General features: G+C 39.8%; 1 protein-coding gene across 3 annotated transcripts in view; it reads left to right on the top strand.

Annotated features, from left to right (window-relative positions):
- Positions 1-23,779, top strand: part of Rnf11 (ring finger protein 11) — a 29,281-nt gene extending 5,502 nt beyond the window's left edge. The window contains exons 2-6 of one of the 3 annotated variants that reach the window (XM_087659955.1): positions 1,485-1,709; positions 2,259-2,374; positions 3,012-3,163; positions 18,139-18,308; positions 20,599-23,591. In XM_087659955.1, the coding sequence (XP_087516081.1) occupies positions 3,041-3,163; positions 18,139-18,308; positions 20,599-20,770 (465 nt within the window). In that variant the 5' untranslated portion in view covers positions 1,485-1,709; positions 2,259-2,374; positions 3,012-3,040 and the 3' untranslated portion in view covers positions 20,771-23,591. 3 annotated transcript variants of the gene reach the window in all.
- Positions 23,780-24,147: the final 368 nt, after the last annotated feature.

The raw sequence follows: 24,147 nt of genomic DNA, 5'->3' as shown, positions 1-24,147 counted from the left end.
TTGCCAAATGAGAGTGACTAATATTTTAATATTGTTCTCTAATCAAAGGGGTAGTAGGCTCAAAGAAACACACCACGGCACTCTCACCAGGTACATGGGTCTAAAGTTATACCTTTGTAAAGATGCTAGTATACCTTTTTATATCATTTATGATACAGGTGAAATGTATATGAACTTGTAGGAACAAGGTAAGAAAAATATAGAACAAAAAAGCCAGGTAGTGGTGGTGCACTTTAATCCCAGCACTCAGAAAGCAGAGGCAGAGGCAGAGGCAAGTGGATCTCTGTGAGTTCAAGGACAGCCAGGGCTACACAGAGAAGAACCCTGTCTCAAAAAACCAAGTCAAACAAAGAATAAAGATAGAGTGCTGAATGTCGGCGTTCACCTCTGCAATCCCAGCATTTGGGAGGCTGAAAGGCATGATAATGTGGAATTCCAGGCTCCTATGGGCTCCTTTCTTAATGGGACTGTCTTTGTTCTGGGAGGAGATACTGAGAAAGGGTTCTCCTGGAGTCCAGACTGGCCTGGAATTCATTCTGTATCAGAAGATGATTCTGAACTCCTCATCTTCCTGCTTCTACCTCCCAAGTGCTGGAATGACAGGCATGTATCACCATGCCCAGCTCATGGTTCATTTTGAAACACATCGATTAGAGACAGGGTGTGGTGGAACACACCTTTAGCTCTAGCACTTTAGCAACAGACAGGCAAGAGTTTGAGGCTAGCCTGGTCTACATAGGAAGTTCCAGGACAGCCAGGGATACATGGTGAGGTCCTGTCTCAAATAAAAAATTTTTTTGTTTGATTGAAAATAGATTTTTTTTGAGGCAGGATTTTGTTGTTGTTATTGTTACATAGCTCTGGATAGCTTTGAACTAGACATCTTCCTGCCTTGGCTCTAAATGCTTGAATTACAGGCATTCAACAATACCCTTCTCTCTCTTTCTTTCCTCTTTTGATTGTCAGGACAGTGTTTCTTTGTGTAGCCCCGATTGTTCTGGAACATATATTGCAGACCAGACTGGCCTCAAACTCACAGAGATCTGCCTGCTTCTGCTTCCAGAGAGCTAGGATTAAAGGCATGCCTAGTTAAAAGCCCTGCTTTTAACATAGAATTTAAGCTCACTTTGACAGTGATTTTGTAGAATTGGGATATATTTGGGATTTACTCATTAAACCCAGTAGTATCTCTCAAAAACCCCTCTGACCCTCTCAAATGAGATAACCAGAGTTTCCTACAAACATCAGTGGAGGGGAGCCTCTAAGATGGTTTATTTGTTGTTCCAGATGAACCCAGGCTCTTTCAGGAAAAAGTCAGGTGTTATAAATCAGTTGCTCTGGCGTAGGGCCTGACAATAATAATAAATCAGTAAATGGTGAATAAAAATGGGGATCAAAGTCAACTTCTTGCCTTCTTGGTTAAAAAAAAAATGACTGTGGAGAACACTCTCTTCTTGTTCTTCCCTTTGCATGTGCTGTTTGAGTATTTGCTCACCCAACCAAGGAAAGACTCTACCTTAGGCAACATGCCAGGCCTTACACAGGGAAGGGACAGAGGATTCAGCTTCGGCAACCTGACAGAAAGGCACAGGGACTGGGAACTCTGAGCAGGTGACTAACTCAGACTTCTGGGACAGAAAAAGCTTCCCAAGGGAAATGAAATCCAATCCACGAAGGCCCTGTGGGAATAAGGATGAGCCCGATGAGAGGTAAGAGGTCAGGGACACGGTCTGTCTGTGGAAATCTCAGCCAGAGAGAACAGTCTCTGAGATGACTAAAAGCACTTTGGTCATCTGAATTTAGAATTTATGAAAAAGGGGTATTTTGTGAGATTAGAGATTTCTCTTTTTCCCATTCTGTTTTTTCGAGATAAGATTTCTCTGTGTAGCCCTGGCTGTCCTAGAACTCAAAAAGATCCACCTTCCTCTGCCTGGAATTAAAGATTGAAGGCATGCTGGGATTAAGGCAAGCGCCACCACCCAGAGAGATAAGAGATTTAAGATTATTCTGTGCATAGTATTGGGAAGCCATTGGAGGTTTCAAGGACGACCATATGGATATATATATCCCTCAACGATTCAAAGGGACAATGATGAATACAGGGACTTTGAGAATCTACTGCAAATGTTAGTTTGCAGGGTGGGTGGCTTGAATTAGGGAGGTGGGATTGGGAAGAAATAGACAATCCGATAATCTCTAGGCTGTGATGTTGGGTGAATAGGGCGTGCTCGTTGTGAGTTTGGACTTTATTCTGAAAGGATAAAGGAGAAGGAAGCTATTTAAACACCTCAGCCATCTGCCTGATCCATTCAGATTCGTGCTTACAGACATCACCCGGCAGACAGTGTGAGCAATCTCTGAGGACACCGCGCAGGTAAGAAGGGTCTCTATCTAGTCGTGAGCGGGCTGCAGCCAGGATGTGTAAGGGGCGCCGGAGATAGATGGTCCGGAGGCTGACAACCGGACAGTCGGGGACCTTAAACTCACAGCCGAGCCACGCACCCTAGTCTGGCTGGGGGCGGGGCGCGCGGTCCAGGGCGGGGCCGGAGCACGCACGGCGGCATGACGTAGTCCGGGCCAGCCTCGTTCTGGCCACCGCCGCCGCGCTGAGGCGGAGTAGGATGAGGCCCCAGGCCGCTGCTCTAGCGTCGGCAGGGGCAACAGCAGCTGAGGCAGCAGCTGAGGCAGCCGCGACGGCCGCGCCCCCCCCTCCTGACCTGGATTAGGCCCAGCAACCCGTGGCCGCCGCCGCCCCGCGGGGGGCGGGGTGGGGAAGCACTCAGTCTCCCCGCCCCCGCCCCCCTCAGGTTCCAGACACGACCCCGGCGCAGCCCGCGGCCTAGCCTCGCGCCCCCTGCCCCGGGGGCTGGCATGAGCGGCCCCTCGGTGGCGCCGGGGCGCGGGGGAGCCGCCGCCTGAGCCCCGGGCCTGCCGCCTTGGACCCCGCGGCGCCGAGCGAGCTGACCGCCGTGTGTGCGGGAGACCGGGTCACAGCTTTCTTCCTCCCTCAGATCTCAAGCATACACCCCAGCCCCGGAAGATGGGGAATTGCCTCAAATCCCCGACTTCGGATGACATCTCCCTGCTTCACGAGTCTCAGTCCGACCGGGCTAGCTTTGGCGAGGGGACGGAGCCAGATCAGGAGCCGCCGCCGCCATATCAGGTAGGGAGGGTGTGTGTCGGTGTGCGAGAGGAGGCGGCTCAGGCCCTCTGCCCTTGGCCTCCACGGCCTAGACTTGGGGGGGCGTTGACCCCTTCAGGGCTGGCCTTGAGGGTGTCTGCTGCCCGGTTCTCCAATGGAAAGGGATTCTTGGCATCCTCTTTGGCACGGGTTGAGGACGGTCTTCTGTCCTTGAGTTCAGGAATCAAGAGTGTGATCTTATATCCCCTTTGGTGTCTGGTTGTGGAGTTGAGGGTGACATGATTATCCTGCCTTTATGTCTTGAGTTGTGTGATTTCAGGATTATGGGTTTTGCTAGGTTGTCATTCTCCCGCCCCCCTCCCCCTTATATTTGTGTTTTCGTATATGATCCTCCGTACTCTTTTGTTAATTGGCTCTGGTAGAATGCCTTTTTACCATCTACTTGGGAGATAGAATTCCAAGTGGCGATTTTGGCCTCAGCTTCATAGAGTTATTTGTTTATATATACGTATGTGGTAATTTTAAGCTCCACCCCTGTGGCACACCTTTTAAATAAGTTGACTTAATAAAAATTTGATTTATCTTGAACTTGAGAGACCTTTCTACCTGACTTGGGAAATGCTATCTGTTACTTAAAAGTCCTCTTTATCAAAGACTCCTGAATGGGTCATTTTAAATAATACATTGAGTAAAACTTCTCAGGTGGGCTTGAATACAGTTCTTTTAATATTTTCCTGAAGAGAGTTTAGTTTTCTAACTGTGCAGTCTCCTTTGCTTTTATGTGGTGACATCATTATCTAGTGTAGTGTTTTCCCAATCCTGTGTAAACCAGTTTCTCATCACATGACAAAAAAAAGGGGGATCACATGAGCTGATTTTTCTGACCCCCTTCAGGGTCTTCTATACATGTTAGTCAAGTCCAATCTTTATTGTATCCTTGCAGAAGCCTCTGTAATTCAAGCTTACCAAACCTGGCTTGTCTTTTGCTCCAGGTGATCTTTATGCTAAGAGCCCTTCCCCCAACGTTGCCCAGGTGAACATCTAATCCTCTTGAAGGACTCAGCTCAAGTATCTAAAGTCCTGACATTACCTTCCCTGCCCCCCTGAATTCCTGGATATGTCCCCCATGAGTCTTCTACACTTACAAGCAAAGCCATATACCTGTAATAATTTAGTGCTGTATCTTTGTTTAGGTAGTTTTGTGTCTCACCCTTGACATGTATTCTCCCCTTGTACAAGCTGAATTTGGAACAGTTTCCAGGTGCTTTTGCACTCTGCGTCTGACTCATAGTAGATACTCAATAACTGAGATAAATGAAGAATAGAAGCTCTGTCTTCAATATATCATGCAATTCCTGCCCCATAAAAATTTAGTATTGTCTATGTTTATGTGGCCCATTTCCCCCAATGTATTTAAATTGCTTCAGGAGCAGTCTCAAATACTAAATGGAATATGGATATTTTATCAGTAGCAGGAATTAAAACTGAGAACCCTGTACATTGTAGCAAAACACTACTACAGAGCTAGAACTCTGCTCTTTTTATTTTGAACTTATTGTTAGTGTCTCAGGAAGTCGACCAGACAGACCTCTATCCTCCTATCTCATCCTCCAGAGTTGCTGGAATTAGAGGTACTATAAACCATTGGTCTTTTAGGCTGTTACTGTTTTCCCCTCCACTGGATAGCTCCTCAATGTATTTATGTAGGTGACATGAGCAAACTTTCTTCCCCAAATCTATGTTCCTTAGCCTCTTTCTAGGAAAATTGGCTATCTGACTTGCTGCTTTCTTACCATAATTTTAGAGTTATGGGAACTATATTTTTGTCCTTTCCAAAAGGACTAGATATAGCCATGGCTTTTGGTATTACCAGTACTTTTTTGGAATCTGTTATTTTTGACAATGGAAATTGTATTGTGGTTGCCTTTTCCTGAAACGGATGACCCAACTACTGATATGCAAAATTACTATGAATTGCAAGAAAATGGTTACTTTAAAATATGAGAACATAAGAAATATTTAGCCTGGCACAGTAGCTCAGATCTGTCATCTTAGTACTTAGAAGGCTGAGTCAGGAGGATTGCTGACAGTTGGAAGTCAGTGCTATATGCTGAGTTTAGTGTTGGTCTGGGCTATAGAATGAGACCCTATTTCAAGAGTTTTTAAGAAATCTAGAAATAATAACGTCCCCCTGAAGTCTGTAATTTATTACTAATGTTTGTTTATATGATGTTAGAAAGCACCAATCCAAAGTAAATGATTTATAATATTTGGGCTTTTAAAAAGAAATAGCATGATTAATATAAAAGCTACAGTAGTGTTGATGTTTCCTTAAAGAATAGCACACACCTTTAGTCCCACCTCTCAGGAGGCAGAGGCAGGCAGATCTCAAGACCAGCCTGATGTACAGATCAGTTCCATGACATCAAGACTACACAGAAACAACAAAACAAAACAACAAAACCAGGCTGGGCATGATAGCATCACCTTTCATTGCAGCACTAGGGAGGTGGAGGAAGGGCAGAAATGGTGGATCTTGAGTTCCAGACCAGCCTAGTTGACATATCAGGTTCCAGGCCAGCCAGGGATAAACAGTGAGACCTTGTCTCAAAAAAGAATATATTCAGTTACTGTAGGCTTTAAGTGGAAAATATCTGGTTGGAAAGTTAAAGGATCATATGTTTTTATTCCTTTTCTCTTGTGACATTACTTTAAAACATAGTTCTTGTATTTATGCTGGTATGCCAAGAGCTTTGTAAAGCAAAGGTGGTCCAGTTATTTTTACTAACAGTAACCAACAGACTTTATTTGGGCTTAAGTCCTGGGTTGGGAGTGTTGCTTAGTGATAAAGTACATGCTTAGTATTTGAGGCCCTTATTTATTTATTTCTCATTTGTTGTTGTTGCTGATTTCTTTAAAGATTTTTGAGACAGGGTCTCACTCTGAGAGGTAAGCTCCTGCAGCTCCTGACTCCTGAGTGTTGAGATTACAGGTGTGAGCACAGGTTCTGATTTCTTTACTAGTCACCCTTCTCTATACTGTGTTCTCAGCATAGCAGCTAGAGTAGTAGTGGGACCACAGTACTCCACTAAGCTCATGGGTCTATAATAATTAGAATTTCTTCTCTCCCTGTTCCTCTGACTGGATTACTCCCTAGGTTTCACCATGAATGGATGACTGATTCTCATACCTTCAAGATTTTTTTTTCCTTTTGTATTGGATATTTTGGGTGGAGGACTGTACAGGGTCCTCAACATGCTAGGCAAACAGTAACATACCTGTAATCTCAGACTCGGAGCAGAGGCACAATGATAGGGGTTCAGGGATAGCTTAGGCTGCCTGAGACTCTTGTCTCAAGGGAGAAAAATAAGCAAACCATGTAAAAAGCCAAATGCCAATAAAATTAAATAAGATTGGTTTAAATAATTATTGATTAATTATAATTTTTTGTCCTATATCTTTATTGTCTGCCAGAAAGAATATTATTTCATGGAAGAATGCTTGAAATCTGTATGCATAAAATATTGTGTTAATTTGAGATGACACTCTGTTAAGGAGTTTATTATTGACTAAATATACATGGATTAGTGCATCTCAATTTTATAGTATATTTATAGATAGAATGTCCTGACTTATATTGGTTCATCTTACAGTTTTGATGGTATATAAGTAATGCACAATAGACTATACTCAGAATTTTAATTTTTGCCCCCTAGACTACTAGTGAGATCATCTCAGCAAATTTTTGGTTTGCCTTTGTTCTAAGACAAGGTCTTTGTGTCTTCCAAGCCTGGTCAGAATAAACTGTAAAGCTTTGGCTGACCTTGATCTTTTTCTGTAGCTTCCCACATGCTGGAATTCAAGGTTTGTACCACCACACCCTGCTTTGTTACTTTTTGTGATGCTAGGTACCACCAGTCTTCAGCTCTCTTTCAGCCAGGGGATTACAAGGATAATTTAAAAACTGATATTTTTGGACTGTACTGTATTGCTAAGCTATGATGTTGGTAGGGAAGATAACACTAAGTGCATTTTCATCCTAAGGATATTTTCAACTTAGAGTGGATTTATTGGGGTTGACTCCACTATAAAGCTAGGAACATTTGAAATGGTTATTTTGAAGACAGGGTCTCATAGTGTGTAGTCCAGGCTGGCCTTGAGCTGACAGATACCCCTTCCTTTGCCTCCTAGTACTGGGATTAAAGACTCATATGTCACCATGCCTAGCTCCACCTTATTTTTGAGGTTGGATCTCTCACTGAACCTGGACCCTGGCTGAGCTGGGTGGCCAAAGAGCTCCCCGGATCTACCAGTCCCTGCCTTCCCTGCACTGAGATTACAAATGTGTGTCCTGTAATGCCCTTCCCTGTGCCCTGCTTTATTTGGGTTGGTGCTGGTGATCCTAATTCAGGCTCTTATGAACACTACCACAGCCCTGAATGAGGCTTTGTTGTTAAGGCTTAGTCTAGGGTTTGGAGAGATGGTTCAGTGGTTAAAGTCTTTACAGTTCTTGCAGAGGGCCTGGATTTGGTTTCCAGCACCTACGGGTCACAATTGCCTATAACAGTTCCCAGGTATCCATTTCCCTCTTGTGGTCTTCATAGGCTCCTGAATGTATTTGGCACACAAAACACATGAATTTTTTTTGAAAAAAATCGAGTTTGCCCTATATACACTTATTAAAGTGTATATAAAACTTCCCTTTAAAAATCTAGACTTTCAGGACTGGAGAGAATGACTCAGCAGTTAAGAGCATTTGCAGCTCCAGCAGGAGACCCGGAATTCCCTTCCCACCACCCACACTGTGGCTCAGAGGGTCTCTTCTAGTCTGTTTTTTGTGTTTGTTTTTGTTTTTGTTTTTGTTTTGTTTTTTGCATGTGTGATGTACATACATTAGATTTTGCTAAGTTGCCCATGTTTAGTTATGCAGAGCAGATAGCAGTCTAGAAGGTGTGTACTACCATGTTCAGCTGTTAGTAATTTTATAAATTTTGATTTTCCAGATCAACTTCCTCATGGGAATTATATATTAAACATTTCAAAAGTTCTCATGGTAATAATACCCACTGTAATACGATAAACCCACTGTAAATACTGTAGACATGCGGGAGATGGAAACAGAAGTTTAAGGCCAGCATGTATGACATCAGACCTTGTTTAAAAAAAAAAATCCAAATATTGACATCTAGTGAATATTTGACTGACTAGCATAAAGTATGCCATATTTTCCAGTATTGCGATCAATTTGATCATTAATTCCTGCAACAATACATTAATTGATGCCTTCTCTACCCTCTCCCTTCTACCTTGACCCAGATTAGATTCTTTTCGGATTAATCCTTAGTGGTTCTTCATGACTAATCACTGATCTCTAAGTGATCAAAGTTGTGGTTTCACTCTATGCCTTTCTAGCCCTTTGTAGCCCTTATGTAACTTGTACTCCAATTAGACTGAACAGTATGTCAATTCTCTGGCTCTGTTTTGGGGTGTGTGTGTGTAGGGATGGGGGAATCTCACTATGTAGACCAGGCTGGCTGCTAAGAGGTACAGAAGTCCACCTGCCTCTGCTGGGATTAAAGACTTGGACCATCACTGTTTTATCTTGTTTAATAAAAATTGTGTGCCCTTACAACTTTGGGTGCATGTAGGTGTGATGATCAGACAATAACTTTGCAGGGGTCTCCTTCCACTTTCATGGATTAAAGGGTAAAACTCAGGTCCTCAGGCTTGCATGTTTGGCCTCAAGCACAATTACCTGCAAGCTGTCTCAGGCTCCTGGCTTTTATTTGTGACAATTGTTGAAATTTCTGTGTCTGACTTTGATCATTAAGTCATTAATGATCAAATCAAATGAGTCATTAAGATGCATGCTCCTTTAAGAGTAGCACAGTCAGTGTTGACAGTTTAATTCTAGAGCTAATTATAAAGTAATATGAGTTGATGGGGCAATGAGATGAGTTACTTGGTATGAAAAATCTGAACTTGATTTTCATCAATTTTTTTAGATCTCTAAGTTTTCATAAATTAAAAAACTTGATGTAGGACAGTTTTTCTTTTGTTTTGTTTTCGATGTGGGGGTTAGGGGGAGTTCTCTATACCCCTACTGGAACTCATTTTGTAGACCAAGGCTGGCCTCAAAGAGGTTCATCTGCTTCTGCCTCCCAGTTGTGCTGGGATCAAAGGTGTTTGAGAACATGTCTAGTAGACTTTTTGTGTGTGTCTGCTTGTGACAAGGTCTTACATAGCTCAGGCTGGCTTTGAACCTGAAATACAGCTGGGGATAGCCTCCCAACTCCTGTTCATCCTGACTCCACCTCCCAAACCCTAGGCAAACACAATTATGCCCAACTTGATTCTGGTTTTTATGGTTGTTTTGTTTTTTAAATAAAACAAGATTTGACTGGTTCTGGTTCATCTGGAACTTGCTATATAGAACAGTCTGGCCTTAAAGAGCTCTCGCTCTCTTTCCTTACTGCTGGAATTAAAGGTGAAACACCACACACATTCACACACAGGAGAGAAAGAGTGGAAGAAATGATACATTTCTTGTTTTCGGTTTTAATGGCTTCTAATAGAGAGTTAGAGGTGATAGGTTTCTAGTCTGTATTCAAATAAATAATCAAGTAATTGAAGAGTTGCTATGCAGGTATATCTAACCTGACATGATGACATCTGCAAATGTGTTAGACCACATTTCTTTTTTTTTTTGGTTCTTTTTTTTCGGAGCTGGGGACCGAACCCAGGGCCTTGCGCTTCCTAGGTAAGCGCTCTACCACTGAGCTAAATCCCCAGCCCCAAATATTTAATTTCTATTGGGGTTTCTACCCTGCCTTAGATCATCCAGTTCCCAGATAAAAAGAGACACAACTTTTAAATTTAAGCCTTTAATGCACTACAGCTGGGCAGATAACTACCCTCTATGCTATTAGAATCTACTTCCCCATTAATAACCCTAAATTATAACTTGCCATGTTCTACCTGGACAGCTCTTAACTCCAGTTGGCCAGCCCTCATGGCCATGTTTTCATGACTCATCTACCCTATGGTGTTCTCTCTCCCTCTTTTCTTCCTACCCCGTGATCCTCCTCCAACCCGAAGCCTGCGAACTGAAACCCCACCTCCCTCTCTTCTGCCCAGCTATATGCTAGCAGCATCTTTGTTCAACCAGTAGTTTGAAATTAAGGAACAAGGTCACATAATTCATCACTTGATGACCTGATGTGTGTGAGAATTCTCTTGGCCCTGATGCCAGGGCCAGTATTTAGCATTATAGTACATAGCAGACAGACCAAACCTCAACAGACCTATATATACATAATTTGTTAAATAATATTTTTTGTTATAACTGAGACTTGTACTTTACACGTTTGTTGCTACATTCAATCTTTACAGTTAATCACAGTTGGGGTGGCAAGCTGCTTTTCCTGACTGGACCATCTAACTTCATCTTCCACATTTAAATGTTAAAAGCTTTATGAAGGTATACCACATATTTCACCTGTTTTGCTTATAATTTACTTTGTTTAGAATTAAGTAGCCATTGCCAGTCAATTTTAGAATATTTTTATCACCTGAAAAAAACAAAACTTGTCCTACTGTCAATATGAATTTTCCCATCTACAAGCCCCCACCTCACAGATTTGCTTTTGGGGATAATTAATACAAATTTATTCAGATTAATAATATGGCCTTTTATGGGTTCTTGTTTGTTTGGGTTTTTGCTGTTTTTTTTGTTTTTGAGACAGGGTCTCTTATGTTTCCCTGGCTGTCCTAGATAGAACTTCACTCTCTTTAGACCAGGCTGGCCTGAAACAAAGATTCACCTACCTCTCCCTCTTGAGTACTCGAATTAAAGGTGTGTGCCACCACATTGGGCTTGTTTGTAAGTGAACAGGGTCTCTCTGAGTTGTCCAGGATAGGCAGGATCTTCCTCTGTAACCTAAGGTGATAATGAAGTGGTTGCACTCCTCCTGCCTTTGCCTCTGCATTCACCGTTGAGTTTTAGCTTCCCCTCAAGTTGGTTGGGGATCATGCTTGCGTGTGCACAGGACAGACAGGGTCTCGCTATATAGCTCTGGCTATCCTGAAACTCATTATGTAGACCAGTCTGGCTTCATACTCAGAACTGTCTGCCCCTGCTCCCCCAGTTCTGGGATTAAAGGCATGTACCACTTATCCCAGCTCCCCTGAAATTTAAGACTTACCACACTGGCACTTTATCAGTAGCAGTCCCTCCCTGGTAGTTGGTCTTTGCTCTAGTCAATCCTGATTCTTTGTATTCCAGCAGCTATTTCTCTTAATGGTGAGGGCCAGTTTGCCTTTGTGGATATCATTTTTAATATGCTGGTTTGTTCTTTACTTTGTTCTTTACTTGGGACTAGAGCAACAACTTCAGGTTTCTTACATGTCAGACAGAAGCTAGAAACTTTAATCTTCATAATTGGAGGGCTAGAGAGATGGATCAGTTAACATTGGCTGCTCCTCCAGAGGCATTGAATTCATTTCTTCAGATGAACTCACTGTGTGTAACTAAAGTTCCAAGGGCTGCAAATCCCTCATTAAGGTTTAAGAGGTTTTTTCATAATTGTATTAAATCTTTGTGGACTTTTATTTTTCATTATTTATTTACTTTTTGTCTTGTTTACTTTGTCCATCTGTCCTGGAACTTACTTGCCTCTAAGTGCTGGGATTTGTGCCACCATGCCCAACTTCTGTTTTAATGTAATTTATTTGATTTGTTTTAAGATAGGGTCTTTCCCTGTTTGGGCCTTTATTTTTAAAGTAATTGATATATATGTATGTGGTGGTGGGACTGGTGGTAGTAAAGGTGGGCAAGATGATTGTATTTCTCATCTTGTACCGTGGAACATTTTATGAGGAATGTAGGCAGTTTCCTTTTGAAAATCACCACCAAGATGTAATGATATGTATCTGTAATCCTGGACTGAATAGGTGAAGGGTAGGATCAGGCCAGCTTCAGCCAGTCTGGCTACTCTGGACTATATGCTAGTAGTAAAATCAAACCAAAAAAGAACAAACTCTTCATGTAAGTGGCTAATAATGGACAGATTTTCTTGATGTAGACAACTTTACATTTGAGTTTCAAAGTTAGATTCTCTAGTGAACTTAGTTTTACCTGTATTTGTTCTGAGATTAGCATGAGAAGATTTTGACAGGAGAGGGGCTGGATCCAAACCCTGACTCAGCATGTTAAGCAAGAACCCTAGCACTGGCTGATTGAATATAAATATAAATATGAATATGAATATAAATATAAATATAAATATGAATATGAATATAAATATAAATATATATGTGTGCCTTTGAAAATACGGGTTTTTAATTTTAATCATGACCAACTTATTTCATTCGAGCTTTTGGAATAATTCATTTTGACTAACCCATGTGCAACACATTTGTATTTTCTAAAAGTTTTTATATTTGACATAGTCTCAATAACCCAGGCTTACTATTTAGAGCTTTACCACTGAGCTGTACCCTCAGGCCCCTGAAGAAAAATCTGAAAACAAGACAAAACCCAGTTTCCCACTTCAGGACTTAAAGATGCTGACACATGGTAAAATTTGAATGGTGTAGCAGAAAAATATCAGCAGTATACCTTGTCAGCATCGAAATCTAATGCATTATCGATGTCTTTGAATTGTGTAGGAAATAGGAACCACCTGTGTAGATCAGCTGATCTGTGTAAAAAAATCTAGCTAGTTTGGCCAGTTTAAATGACCTTGAGAAATTCTTAGGTCCCTATTTAAACTTTAATGTAAAATATTTCACTTGGATTCTAGGATATACTATTATCATTTAGTAAATTTTAAAATATTTTAATTAAAACTATATTCCCCCTCCTTTAGCCCTTTCCATGTCACCCTCCTGCCCCATCTCAAATTCTTGGCCTCTTTATTATTAAATATATATACATATATAGGTATATGTATATGTGCGTGTATATAGGTATATAGATATATAAGTATATGGATATACATCTATATGTGCATCATGTATAAATATACCCTGAGTCTGTTGAGTGCATGTATATATACACACACATGTACATGCACATACACATCACACTCATATATATACATATATACATATACATACATACACATATATACATACATACATATATATATATATATATATATATATATATATATATATGAGTGATTTCAGGGCTGATTATTTGTATAACCAATTAGGAGGCTCGTCCTTGGAAGACATTCTCTTATGAGCTGTCATAAAGTTGCCTATAGTTTTTCTGTCAAGTGTTGAGGGTTGGTGAGAATTCCCCTTCCATGTTAGCATGTCTGTTTAATAATAGTTTTTCAACTGATAGCAGTAATATTTCTACATGTCCACGTAAAAAGTGAAACTGAGCCAGGCAGTGGTGGCTCACATCTTTTAATCCCAGGAGTCAGTAGACCAAGGCAGGACAATCTTTCAAGACTAGCCAGGACTATGTAGAGAAATACTGTCTGAAAAAAAAAAAAAAAACTCCATATACCTAACTGTAAGAAATACATTTAGGGGGCTGGTAGAGGTACTATTATATGTGAATTTGAATATAGACTGAACTACAGAAAAACAACATCAAACTAAAAACCAAATAGTACAACTCAGAAAATAGTCTCCTCATGACCTTGGGTAGACAGAACTTGCTCATTCTCAAATAAGTTCTCTTTTACCATGTGTTTCCTAGATAGTCATACTGGTTTTAATAGGCTTAGTGACAAGTTTCTTTACCTGTTGGGCCATCTCTCTAGCTCTGAAAAATTAATTTTAGCTAGGATCTTACTGTGTATCTCTGTAATGGAACACATGGATCAGGCTGGTCTTAAACTACAGAGATTTGTCTGCCTCTGCCTCCCTGGGATTAAACGTATACACCACCTTATCTGGCTACCTTTTTTTTTTTCAAATATATGTCTGTGTGTGTGAGTATTTCACGAGTGCAGAAACCGACAGATGTCAACATCATATTTCCCAGTGTTGCAGGCAGTTGTGACCCCCACCACCACCCAAAATGTATCCTAGGAACTATCCTCTACATGTAGTTAGAATCTTAATTGATGAGCCACTTCTCTAGCTCCCTGAATTTAATGAAATTGGGGCTGAGAATATGTATGGTTCAGTTTAGAGTTCTTGTTTGCATAAGTGAAGCTTGGAGTGAGGATGTGTTGGACCCTAGCTACATTCTTATAGAATGTGGTAGCACGTGACTAATCTCAGCAACTCGATGTGAAAGCAAAAGGATCAGAATTTCATCCTTGATTACAGAACAAGCCTTAAAAATTCCAGTCTGACTCCCTAGATGGAGTGCTTTTTTCCGACATGAAGGCTACTCTAGGTTATACCATCATTAAATATAAAGTAATTTGTCTCAGTATCATAGGTGACTTGTAGGCTTTTATTTAGTTCTCCATGCCATGTGTCATTTGGGAACTACGATAAATGTAATCTTGTTTTGTTGGGGTTCTCCTCCCACCCTTTTATGGTCAAAATTAATGAATCATCTGAACTAAAACATACACTGAGACCGGTTATTCCAAATCTTCCTTTTTATGGCCTTAACTGTAAGCCTGGTAAAATTTAGAGAAAATATTCCCAGTAAGAGACTGCAGCTGGAGAGGGGGTGGGGCCAACAGCATGTTAAGGAGAAAAATCAAGAGTGGGTTCTTATTTCCTACTGGCTGAAAATATACAGCTGTTGGTAACAGGCTGCATTCTTTAGTAGTGACTTTATTTTTCCCTCACCACAAGGCAGACTTGTACTATTTCCAGCCTTGGATATTATTTAGGCATGTCCCTACTGCATTGTTTTAGTTTCGGAAATTGTATCATATTCCTTAACTTGAATAAATAGCCTTTGAGAGCAGGGTCTCCTTATAACTCAAGTTGTCCTTGTCAGAATTGACTTTGATCCTGTGATTCTCCTGCCTTTGCCCAAATTGCTGAGGTTATTCTACCATGCTGGTATTGAATCCAGCTTTAATAGTGAAGACACATTTACTTTTGGGATGTGTGTGGGGGCAGGAGTTGAGACAGGGTCTCAACTAGGCTTGGCTGCCCTGGAATTCAGTGTAGACCAAACTGGCCTCAAACTCCTGCTTCTGCTTCCTAAATGCTAGGATTGAAAGGCACATTTTATATTTTTTCATTTGTTTCTTTCCTGGCTTATGTTAAGATTAGTACCCAAAGTATTTACCATTTATATAGATGCTTTTTAAAAATATATAACAAGGAACTAGGGATATAGTTTGACCTAGCATGTACAAGGCTATGATTTGACCTCCAGAACAATATATGTTATTTAGTAAAAATCAGCATATTTTAGAACTTAATGTTTCAGAATTGAGGGTTAAATACTAAACACATTACCATATTGTTTTCTGCTCATTGTATATTGTATTTCCTATAATGTTTTTCTTAAGGAAAGATTTTAATTCAAAATTTGTTTAGGGCAAATTCTTTTCAGTACCCTTCTACTTAAGTAGATTAATATGGGAAAGTAAACAAAGCATTAAGGTAATATTGTTCTTGAAAAATTATCTGCTTCTCAGGTTATGAGTTCCATATTACCTCAGAATTTGGATTTGTAGAACAAATCTGTTTCCTATCAGTGATAAATGATGGTTGGATAAGACTTTTTAATCCAGTGCTTGGGAAGGTGAAGCAAAATGACAGCATGGGCTTACATATCAAGAACCTATCTATCTTGAAAGGGGGAAGCTGGGAGCATAAGATGGCTCTGCAAGTAATGGATATGCCATGTGTGAGGACCTGGATTCAGTCCCCCAGACCTACAGAGTGGATCTCAAACACAAGCACACTAAATACAGAAATATAAGGAAAGAGCAAAAATAGTTTGGTAGGATAAAGGAAAAGGAGGAAACAAAAGGAATCAGAGGATGACTAACCTATTGTCTGTTTATCCACTTAAGTGAGGTCATCATAGAGTGGCCCAGATACTGAGTTCCTGGATTTTCCTTGCCTCTTATTTATTTTCTTGAGGCTTATTTTCACAATGTATCCCTGGCTAGCCTAGGGTATGTAAATCAGGCTGGTCTCAAGCTAGAAGCAATCTTCTTGTCACTACTTCCCCTGTGCTAGGATTATAGGTATGAACCATACCACCTGGCAGCATAACTAATTCTTTAAAGACAAACAAAACATATATGTCTTCTGGTTTGCTGGTGTGGAACTTTAAGGCTCAGATATTAAGTAATGTGCTAAAATTGTATTAAGTGCTGGGTCTGAATGAAATGCATTTTCTTTTTCCATTATTCTTCTTTGTCATTAACCTAGAGAGACAGCATGGAAATTCCTAGCTGAGAAGGTTGTAGAAGAAACAGAAGTATAGTTTGGTTTTGGACCCAAGTTAAATCTAAAGCAATAAGCCAAGTAGTATGACTTGGAGAAGAAATGACTGGTTATAATTTGTATCAGGTTTTCCCTTTTGCTATTAATTAATGCCTTAGTCCAAATCATTCTTTTTATAACATATTACAAAATTCTGATATGTGATAAGATAGGAGTGCCATAAATTTTCAGTAATGTCTTGTAATAATTTGGAATTATTGTTGGAATTATGTGTCTGGGGCACAGATAATTACTGTGTTAGTTCAAATGCAATGAACTATCTTGATATTCATAGAGATGGTTACAGCAAGTATCCAGTCTCTAAGTATGTTTTGGCCTTTATCCCCTACTGGTGTTTTATGGGTATAAAGACTCTGGTTGGAGGCTGGTGTTTCTGTTAATCAGCAGTTTAGATTTCTTAACTGGTTTATAGTTATCTTTTTTTGTGCTGTTGTACATAGGAAATGATTAATTGGTAAACATTCAAGGTTTATATGGAGGTAGGAGGAGGTGGCAGAAGGGAGCACCAATATTAGTCACACCTAAAAATATACTTACAAAACAAAACCAAAAGACTCAGGGTTACAGCCTGAACTCAAGCTTTAATTAGTTATTAACAATGGGCTAAAGATTCAGGAAATGCTTGATACGATAAACTGAAATGAAACCCTAGGGAAAGTAGATGGGTCACTATACTTGTAGTTATTATTAGGTAACATTTTAGTAGACTGTTTACATCCTATCAGATGTTTTATACAGAAGAGCAGAGCCTGTGCTGAAGTAGTTTGCTTTTAATTCCAGCAGAGGCAGATGAGAGAGCCGTTGGCTTAAAAGAAACAGGAACAAATATCAACATAGTCTTTTCATAAAGGATTGTATAAAATTTACTCTCACTATAGTTCAGTGAATCTTTGTTCTCAATTTTTTGAGTCAAGGTCTCAATGTATAGCTCTGGCTGGCCTCAAACTCATCATGTAGCCCTGCCCAGCCTTGATTCTTTGTCTCTTCTGTGTCCACAGTGTTGGAATAGAAGGTGTGTGAAACCACATCTGGCTCCAGTACATTTGTTAGTTTTGAAATGATGTTCTGCAGTCATAGAGTAGCAGAGTCGTAATCCTAGCTGATACAGTCCCCATTTAACTTTTACAGTGACCCTCTTTAGATATGAGTTGATGCATAGATGTTAAATACCTGGTCAAGACTTTTGAGACAGGGTTTCTCTATGTAGTCCAGGCTGGCCTCTACTAGCTCACAGAAATCTGCCTGCCTCTGCCTTCTAAGTGCTAGGATTAAAGGCGTGGGCCACTACTACCCAGTTTGTACATTAGTAATAGGGACAGTCTTTTTAACTATAAACCATGAAATTTACTTATTAAATAGAACACTTGGAAAAAGTGTCTTAGCTGAAGATGCCAGCATTATCGGTTGGTCATGGTTAAAGGGGACATTCATCTTTGATCATATTAGTAAGTGTCTAAGGTCAGCGAGATAGTCCTACTGCTGCACTTATCCAGACTCCCACTTAGCTGAGGCCCATTTCCTTCCCGGCCTAAGCAAGTAAATACACCCTCAAACACAGGATTTTAAATAATTAAATGTCTGTTGCATTTCATATTTAGGAACAAGTTCCTGTTCCCGTCTATCATCCGACACCTAGCCAGACTCGGCTAGCAACTCAGCTGACTGAAGAGGAACAGATTAGAATAGCTCAGCGAATAGGCCTTATACAGCATCTGCCTAAAGGAGTGTATGACCCTGGAAGAGATGGATCAGAAAAAAAGATCCGAGAGTAAGTAGCAATTTTATGTATTTTACAAATTTGTGTATAGTTGTGGGTTTTTTCCCCTATGATACTGGAGATTGAACCTAGGACCTTGTACCAGTGTTCCACTAAGCTTTATTTCCAAGTATAAATGCCAGCTTTTGGGATTTGTTTTTTCTCACTTAGGAAGCTTATGGGAATTCTGTATTGGAATAGAAGGGGAATTCCTGCATTCTGACTGTTATAGTTGTTAGTTGTCTATGTATGACAGTTGATAGTTAAAACCATTTATCTAAAATGTGATTTCTGGTAGCTTTGTTTCCAAGTTTTCCAAAGAGTTAAGTCTTTGTAAATAGGAGTTAAACCTCTTTTAAGCTAATTAAAGGTGCTAGGCATTTTATTACCACCACCAGTCCCCTGACCCCTGACACCCATCCCACACACACATACTAGAGTTTTAGGCACAAAATGTTTACTGTAGTCTTACTGAGGGGTAAAAAAATCTAAACTCTGTAATTGTAGAGGTATAGTTGAATAACTTGTGATTCAGAAATAATTTAGCCAGTCGTGGTGGTATATACTTTAGTCCCAGTATTTGGGAGGTAGAGGCAGATGGATTTTTGAGACCAGCCTGATCTCCGCTCATCTCTAGGACAACCAAGGGACTACATATCCTGTCTCAGGAAAAAAAAAGAAAGCGCAAACACTTAAAAAAAAAACAAAACTTTGTTAGAGTGTGTGGCTGTCTTATTTTTTTTCATTGTAATAAAGTAACTGATAACACTTGAACAGAAAAAGGCTTTATTCATGGAACTCCCATCTATCATGGTGGGAAAGGCATGGCAACAAGACTTAACTCTTGTCTGTGTTGGTGGGACTGTGAGGTAGCTGCTCTCACATTGTGCTAACAGACAAGCAGCTGAGAACTAGACTGGAATAACAGTGTTAGTAACTCTCTGCTGCACTGACCAAAGCCACTTAGAGAAATTGTTAAACCAAATTTACTTGGTTTACAGGTTACTGTCAGTCATCCAGGGAAGCTAAGAACTGAAGCAGAGGCCAGGGAGAAACTGCTTCCTGGCTTACTCCCAATATCCCAATATGGTGTGTCCTTTTAGACTATCCAGGAACCACCTGCCCAAAGGTTGCACTGCTCACAGTGGTCTAATGCCCTTCCATATCAGTCATTAATTTAAAAAAAAAAAAAAAAAAAGCGTCTGTAGCCATCCCCACAGGCCAACCTGGAGGAATTTTCTCAGTTGTGGCTTCCTCCACAAACACCAACACAGATGGCTAGGTTATGGGCACCAAGGCCTGTCCCTAACTGACCTATGTAAAGGTTTTGTTACCTACCATAGTGTAATAGAGGGAGGGTCCAAGCATCCATACACATGAGTCTATGGGCGCTAGTTAAGCAACAATTAAGACTATTCAAGATTTTAGTGATACGAGAGATCTTTTATAACGTAAGTAATTTATTCAAGCCTGGTGAGTCATTTTATTGTCTTGATTTAATAGGGGCAGCTATTCTAATTGAGAATGGCTTTACCAACAAACGCACAGATCAAACAGGTTTAAAGTTTGTCTGTTTGAGCTATAATGCATTTAATTAATACTGTCACTTAAGAGCAAAGTCTGTCTAGAGCATTGGTTTTGAACCCCTGTAGAATTAGGTTTCTTAAACCTGTAGAAAAGTGCAGTGGACTTGAAAGTGAGTTAATGAAGACAGTTTTAACTTAGAACAAACACAGTAGGCAGAATTAGTCATTTTGTTTTGCTTTTTTCTTTTGCTTTGTGTTTGAGACAACCTTCTATTATGCAGCCCTGGCTGGCCTAGAACTCTATGTAGATCAAACTAGAGTAAAACTCAGATCCACCTGCTTCTGTGTCCAGAATACTGATTTCAGTGTACTACTACTCCGGGCCCGATCATTCTGATTTTACTTGTAGTTTAATGAGTATTATTCCTGATTACTCTGAAAACTCAGTGCAAGGAAGCAATGGTTGTAATTTCCTACCTAAAGCATCATAGTAGATATCTCTTGTAATGTATAACTATTTTCAGGCACAGTATGAGTTTGATCCTTAATGTGGTCTATTTTTCTTTGCTCAGTTTAGTTGCTTTCAAGGCTTATAATTAACTAACAAGAAATCAAAATAAAATGTGAATGTTTCAGTGCTTGCTAGGAAAGGAATTCATTCCGTTTTCATACTTTGATAATGAGGTAACAGGGCAACTTAAATGTTTTAGGTATGTGAATATTTTGATTGTGTGTATTTAGATTAATACTGTTTCACTTCTTCCTTGCTCCCTCAGATGTGTGATCTGTATGATGGACTTTGTCTATGGGGACCCAATTCGATTTCTGCCGTGCATGCACATCTATCACCTGGACTGTATAGATGACTGGTTGATGAGATCCTTCACGTGCCCCTCCTGCATGGAGCCAGTTGACGCAGCCCTGCTTTCATCCTATGAGACTAATTGAGCCAGGGGGTCTCGTCTGACTTCAAGTGAACCATCAGCTTTGGTGGTTTTGATCTTTTGTCACTGAGCCCAAAGAGCCAGGGATTAGGAATTAAGATCATGCACAAAAGTTTCCTACAGATTCCTGGATGGCTGCAGATGTTGAGGAAAGTATGTGATATTTTAGAAACTTAGGGGGAAAGTAGGATGGATGGTATTTTTATGTAAAGCCTTGACCCAGTGTTTAAAATATAATTGTCATCAGACCTTGTTCTTGCTCCAGTACATAGGAATTGTGTAAAGTGTTACAGCAACTGTACATGTTTAAATCGTGTGTGTTGAAGCTTAGGAAAAAGATATAGTTGTTATTTTTCCTAAATGAAATAAGTTTCTTCTCCCACCCAAATTCTTTTCTGAAAAGTTACTGACATTTGGGTCAAGGTTTTATTAAAAGCTACATTTTATAACACTGGCACAAAAAAGTAGTTTTAAGCTTGTTTGCACAGTTCTTTTGTTCCATTGGAAATGGAATTCATTGCCTTAGGTCTTTTTAAATAGTGTATTATCGTTGGGGCTGGCTCTATGCTTGAAAACCAGTTTATTTATAACCTGTTGTAAGTGCTATGTTCTGTTTGCAGTTAGGAAATGCAGAATTCAAAGTGATCTCCTAGCTTGTGAGCAAACTGAGATGCACTATCCCTTTTCTATTAAAAATGAGTTGATGTGTCAGGAAACCAAGGCTAGCAAAGTGGATTTGATATCCCCTTCCTTGTGTGTCTTATTGTTTTGGTTGTTAAAATGGTGATAATTGAAAGTCAAGTTGAAATTCAAATATTAATATTTCTGATTTATTGAGCTTTGAACTATGCCACCATGCTTATGTAAAAATGAAGGTGGCACCATGATGAAACTTAGAGAAGTTTCTCAGCTGTAACAGTTTTGATTCTCTTTCCTGTGACCTCTTTCCCCACCGTCTGGAACCATAGCAAAAGGATACTGCATCTCTTGTTACTGTAGTGCTGGGGTTATTGAAGTTACAGAAACACATCTAGTCTGTTTCACAGAAAGGTATATCTGTTAAGTCTCGCTAAGTGACTGACAGGACAGGTAAATGTGTTTCATGTTTTGCACACCAATGCAGCAGGATTTGTATAACCACATGACTTTATAGTTGTGATCTCAAAGGAACTTCTCCTTTTTCTTGCAATTAATGTAAGAACACTCTAAATCTCTACACGTCTGAAGGATTAGAGGTAGAAATGGTCTAGTAAAGATGTAATGTTTATCCATTTAGCATGTGTTTATTTTTCCTTATGTTCTCGAGGTAATTTGTTCCTTCTACTCAGTGACATTGTAGTTAAAAATGATGAACAGAAGCACTCCACCTTACAAATGAAATGATGTTCTTTTATATTGTGTTGAGTACTTGACTAACACGTTTTTACATACAAAAGCTTCTTGAAGGCCCTCATAATTGCGTTATGGAAGAAATTGTCATAAATAGTTAATTGACATTCAGTCGATTAACTGTTCAGTGTTCATAACCTTGCTTAGTTTCCCAGTGGATCCCATGATGGAAATACTTAAAGATGAACTTGGAAAATACTGAAATTAGATTATCAGGTTCTGTTAAATGGTCACGTATCTCTTGCTTAATTTCTGTTCATTAATTTATATCCACCCAATTATAAAGTAAATTTGGAGGAAACAGCTGAAGTTGTGCCATATTTTTAGTGATAATTCTTTTCTAATCCTTATGTTTTCTAATTATACACATGTGTCATCAAGTATTACAGTCAGACTTTTTTCCTAGGTTCTCAAAATTTGTAAAAAATCCTTTTCCCAGTCTGTCATGTTGAAGGCTTTGGTAAGAATAATACCACCACCACTAGCAACAACAACAACAACAGACCCCTTCTGTCTCAGAAAAGTACTCTCAAATGAGTGCTCTTGGGTGATTGCTATTCCTTTTAACTTTATTCTGTACATAACTATGTTAAGAACCATCAATTTTTAGCATCTACTAAATTATTAAAAGTTATAATACAGCCATCAGTGCTTAAAGTTAAGAGTTAACTTAAGAGTTAACATGTTCCCTAGAATATCAAATCTTTTTTTTAAAAAAACCCACGCATAAACTTAAGTTGTTTTTACACACACACACACACACACACACACACACACACACACACACACCACACACAGAGTGTTTACTGTTCTGTTTTTCTCTGTGTATGTCAAGAAAAATAAGCAGGTCACCTTAGTGGCAGCCTTTACATATTAAGGAATCAGACTTTAATCCCAAATCATTTTTTAAAACGTAGGGAAGTTTCATGGCATTGTATTTCCTATGATTTAAGCACACACTTAGAAACTGAATAGCTTTAAAGTTTCCTAAAGCAGGTGTAACATTTAGAAATGGGCAAGATTTGTTTCAGTATGGCTCTGGAATTTGAAATGTTTAGAAAACCTAACCAAGGAAAAGGTGCAAGAGAAGCTTATACAAATTGAACTGCTTGGATATACTTTAAATTATGTTTACATTTGTGGTGGTTTGAATATGGTTGGCCCAGGGAATGGCACTATTAGGAGGTGTGGCCTTGCTGGAGTAGGTGTGGCCTTTGGAGGAAGTGTGTCACTGTTGGGGTGGGCTTTGAGACCTTCCTCCTAGCCATGTAAGAGCCAGATTTCTCCTGTTTACCTTTGGAACAAGATGTAGAACTCTCAGCTCCTCCAGCGCCATGCCGGCCTGGACACTGCCATGCTTCCCACCATGATGATAATGAACTGAACCTCAGAACCTGTGAGCCAGCCCCAATTAAATGGTGTCCTTTATAAGAGTTTATGAGAGTTGTTTGGTCATGGTGTCTCTTCACAGCAATGGAAACCCTAAGACAACATTGATACAAGGAATCTCTTAAATTGGTCTTGGAAGACTTACCCTGCCCCTGTGTGTGTCTGTATTATTTCATAAAACAGAGGGCATTGAGGTTCTTTACATTAATTAAAAGTTCCTTCATTAGGATGAAAACTTTTTTTTTACATTTTATTTATGTATATGGATATTTTGACTGCATGAATGTATGTTTGTGCAACATTCATGTTCCTGGTGCCTATGAAGGCCTGAAGAAGTTGTCAGTTACAGTTGTGAGTGGTCATATGGGTTCTGAGAATGGATTACATAGTCCTCTGGGAGAGCAGCCAATGCTGAGCCATCTCTCCAGCCACAGAAGTTAAACATTTTAAAAAACATCTTGTTAAACCAGAGCGACCTGTGGTCTTGACTGAAAGTGGTAAAAAAGATCAAAAGGTAAGTTTCTTAGAAACACTTAGAATGATGCTACTATTAAGTGCTGAGGATATGAAGTTTGGTGGCAGGTCACTTTCCTACCTTACTAG

The sequence above is a fragment of the Rattus norvegicus genome, chromosome 5, assembly GCF_021556685.1.
Source record: "Rattus norvegicus strain SHRSP/BbbUtx chromosome 5, alternate assembly SHRSP_T2T, whole genome shotgun sequence".
Lineage (NCBI taxonomy): Eukaryota > Metazoa > Chordata > Mammalia > Rodentia > Muridae > Rattus > Rattus norvegicus.
Note: the sequence above shows the minus strand (reverse complement) of the source record. Positions and strands in the feature narration are given on the sequence as shown.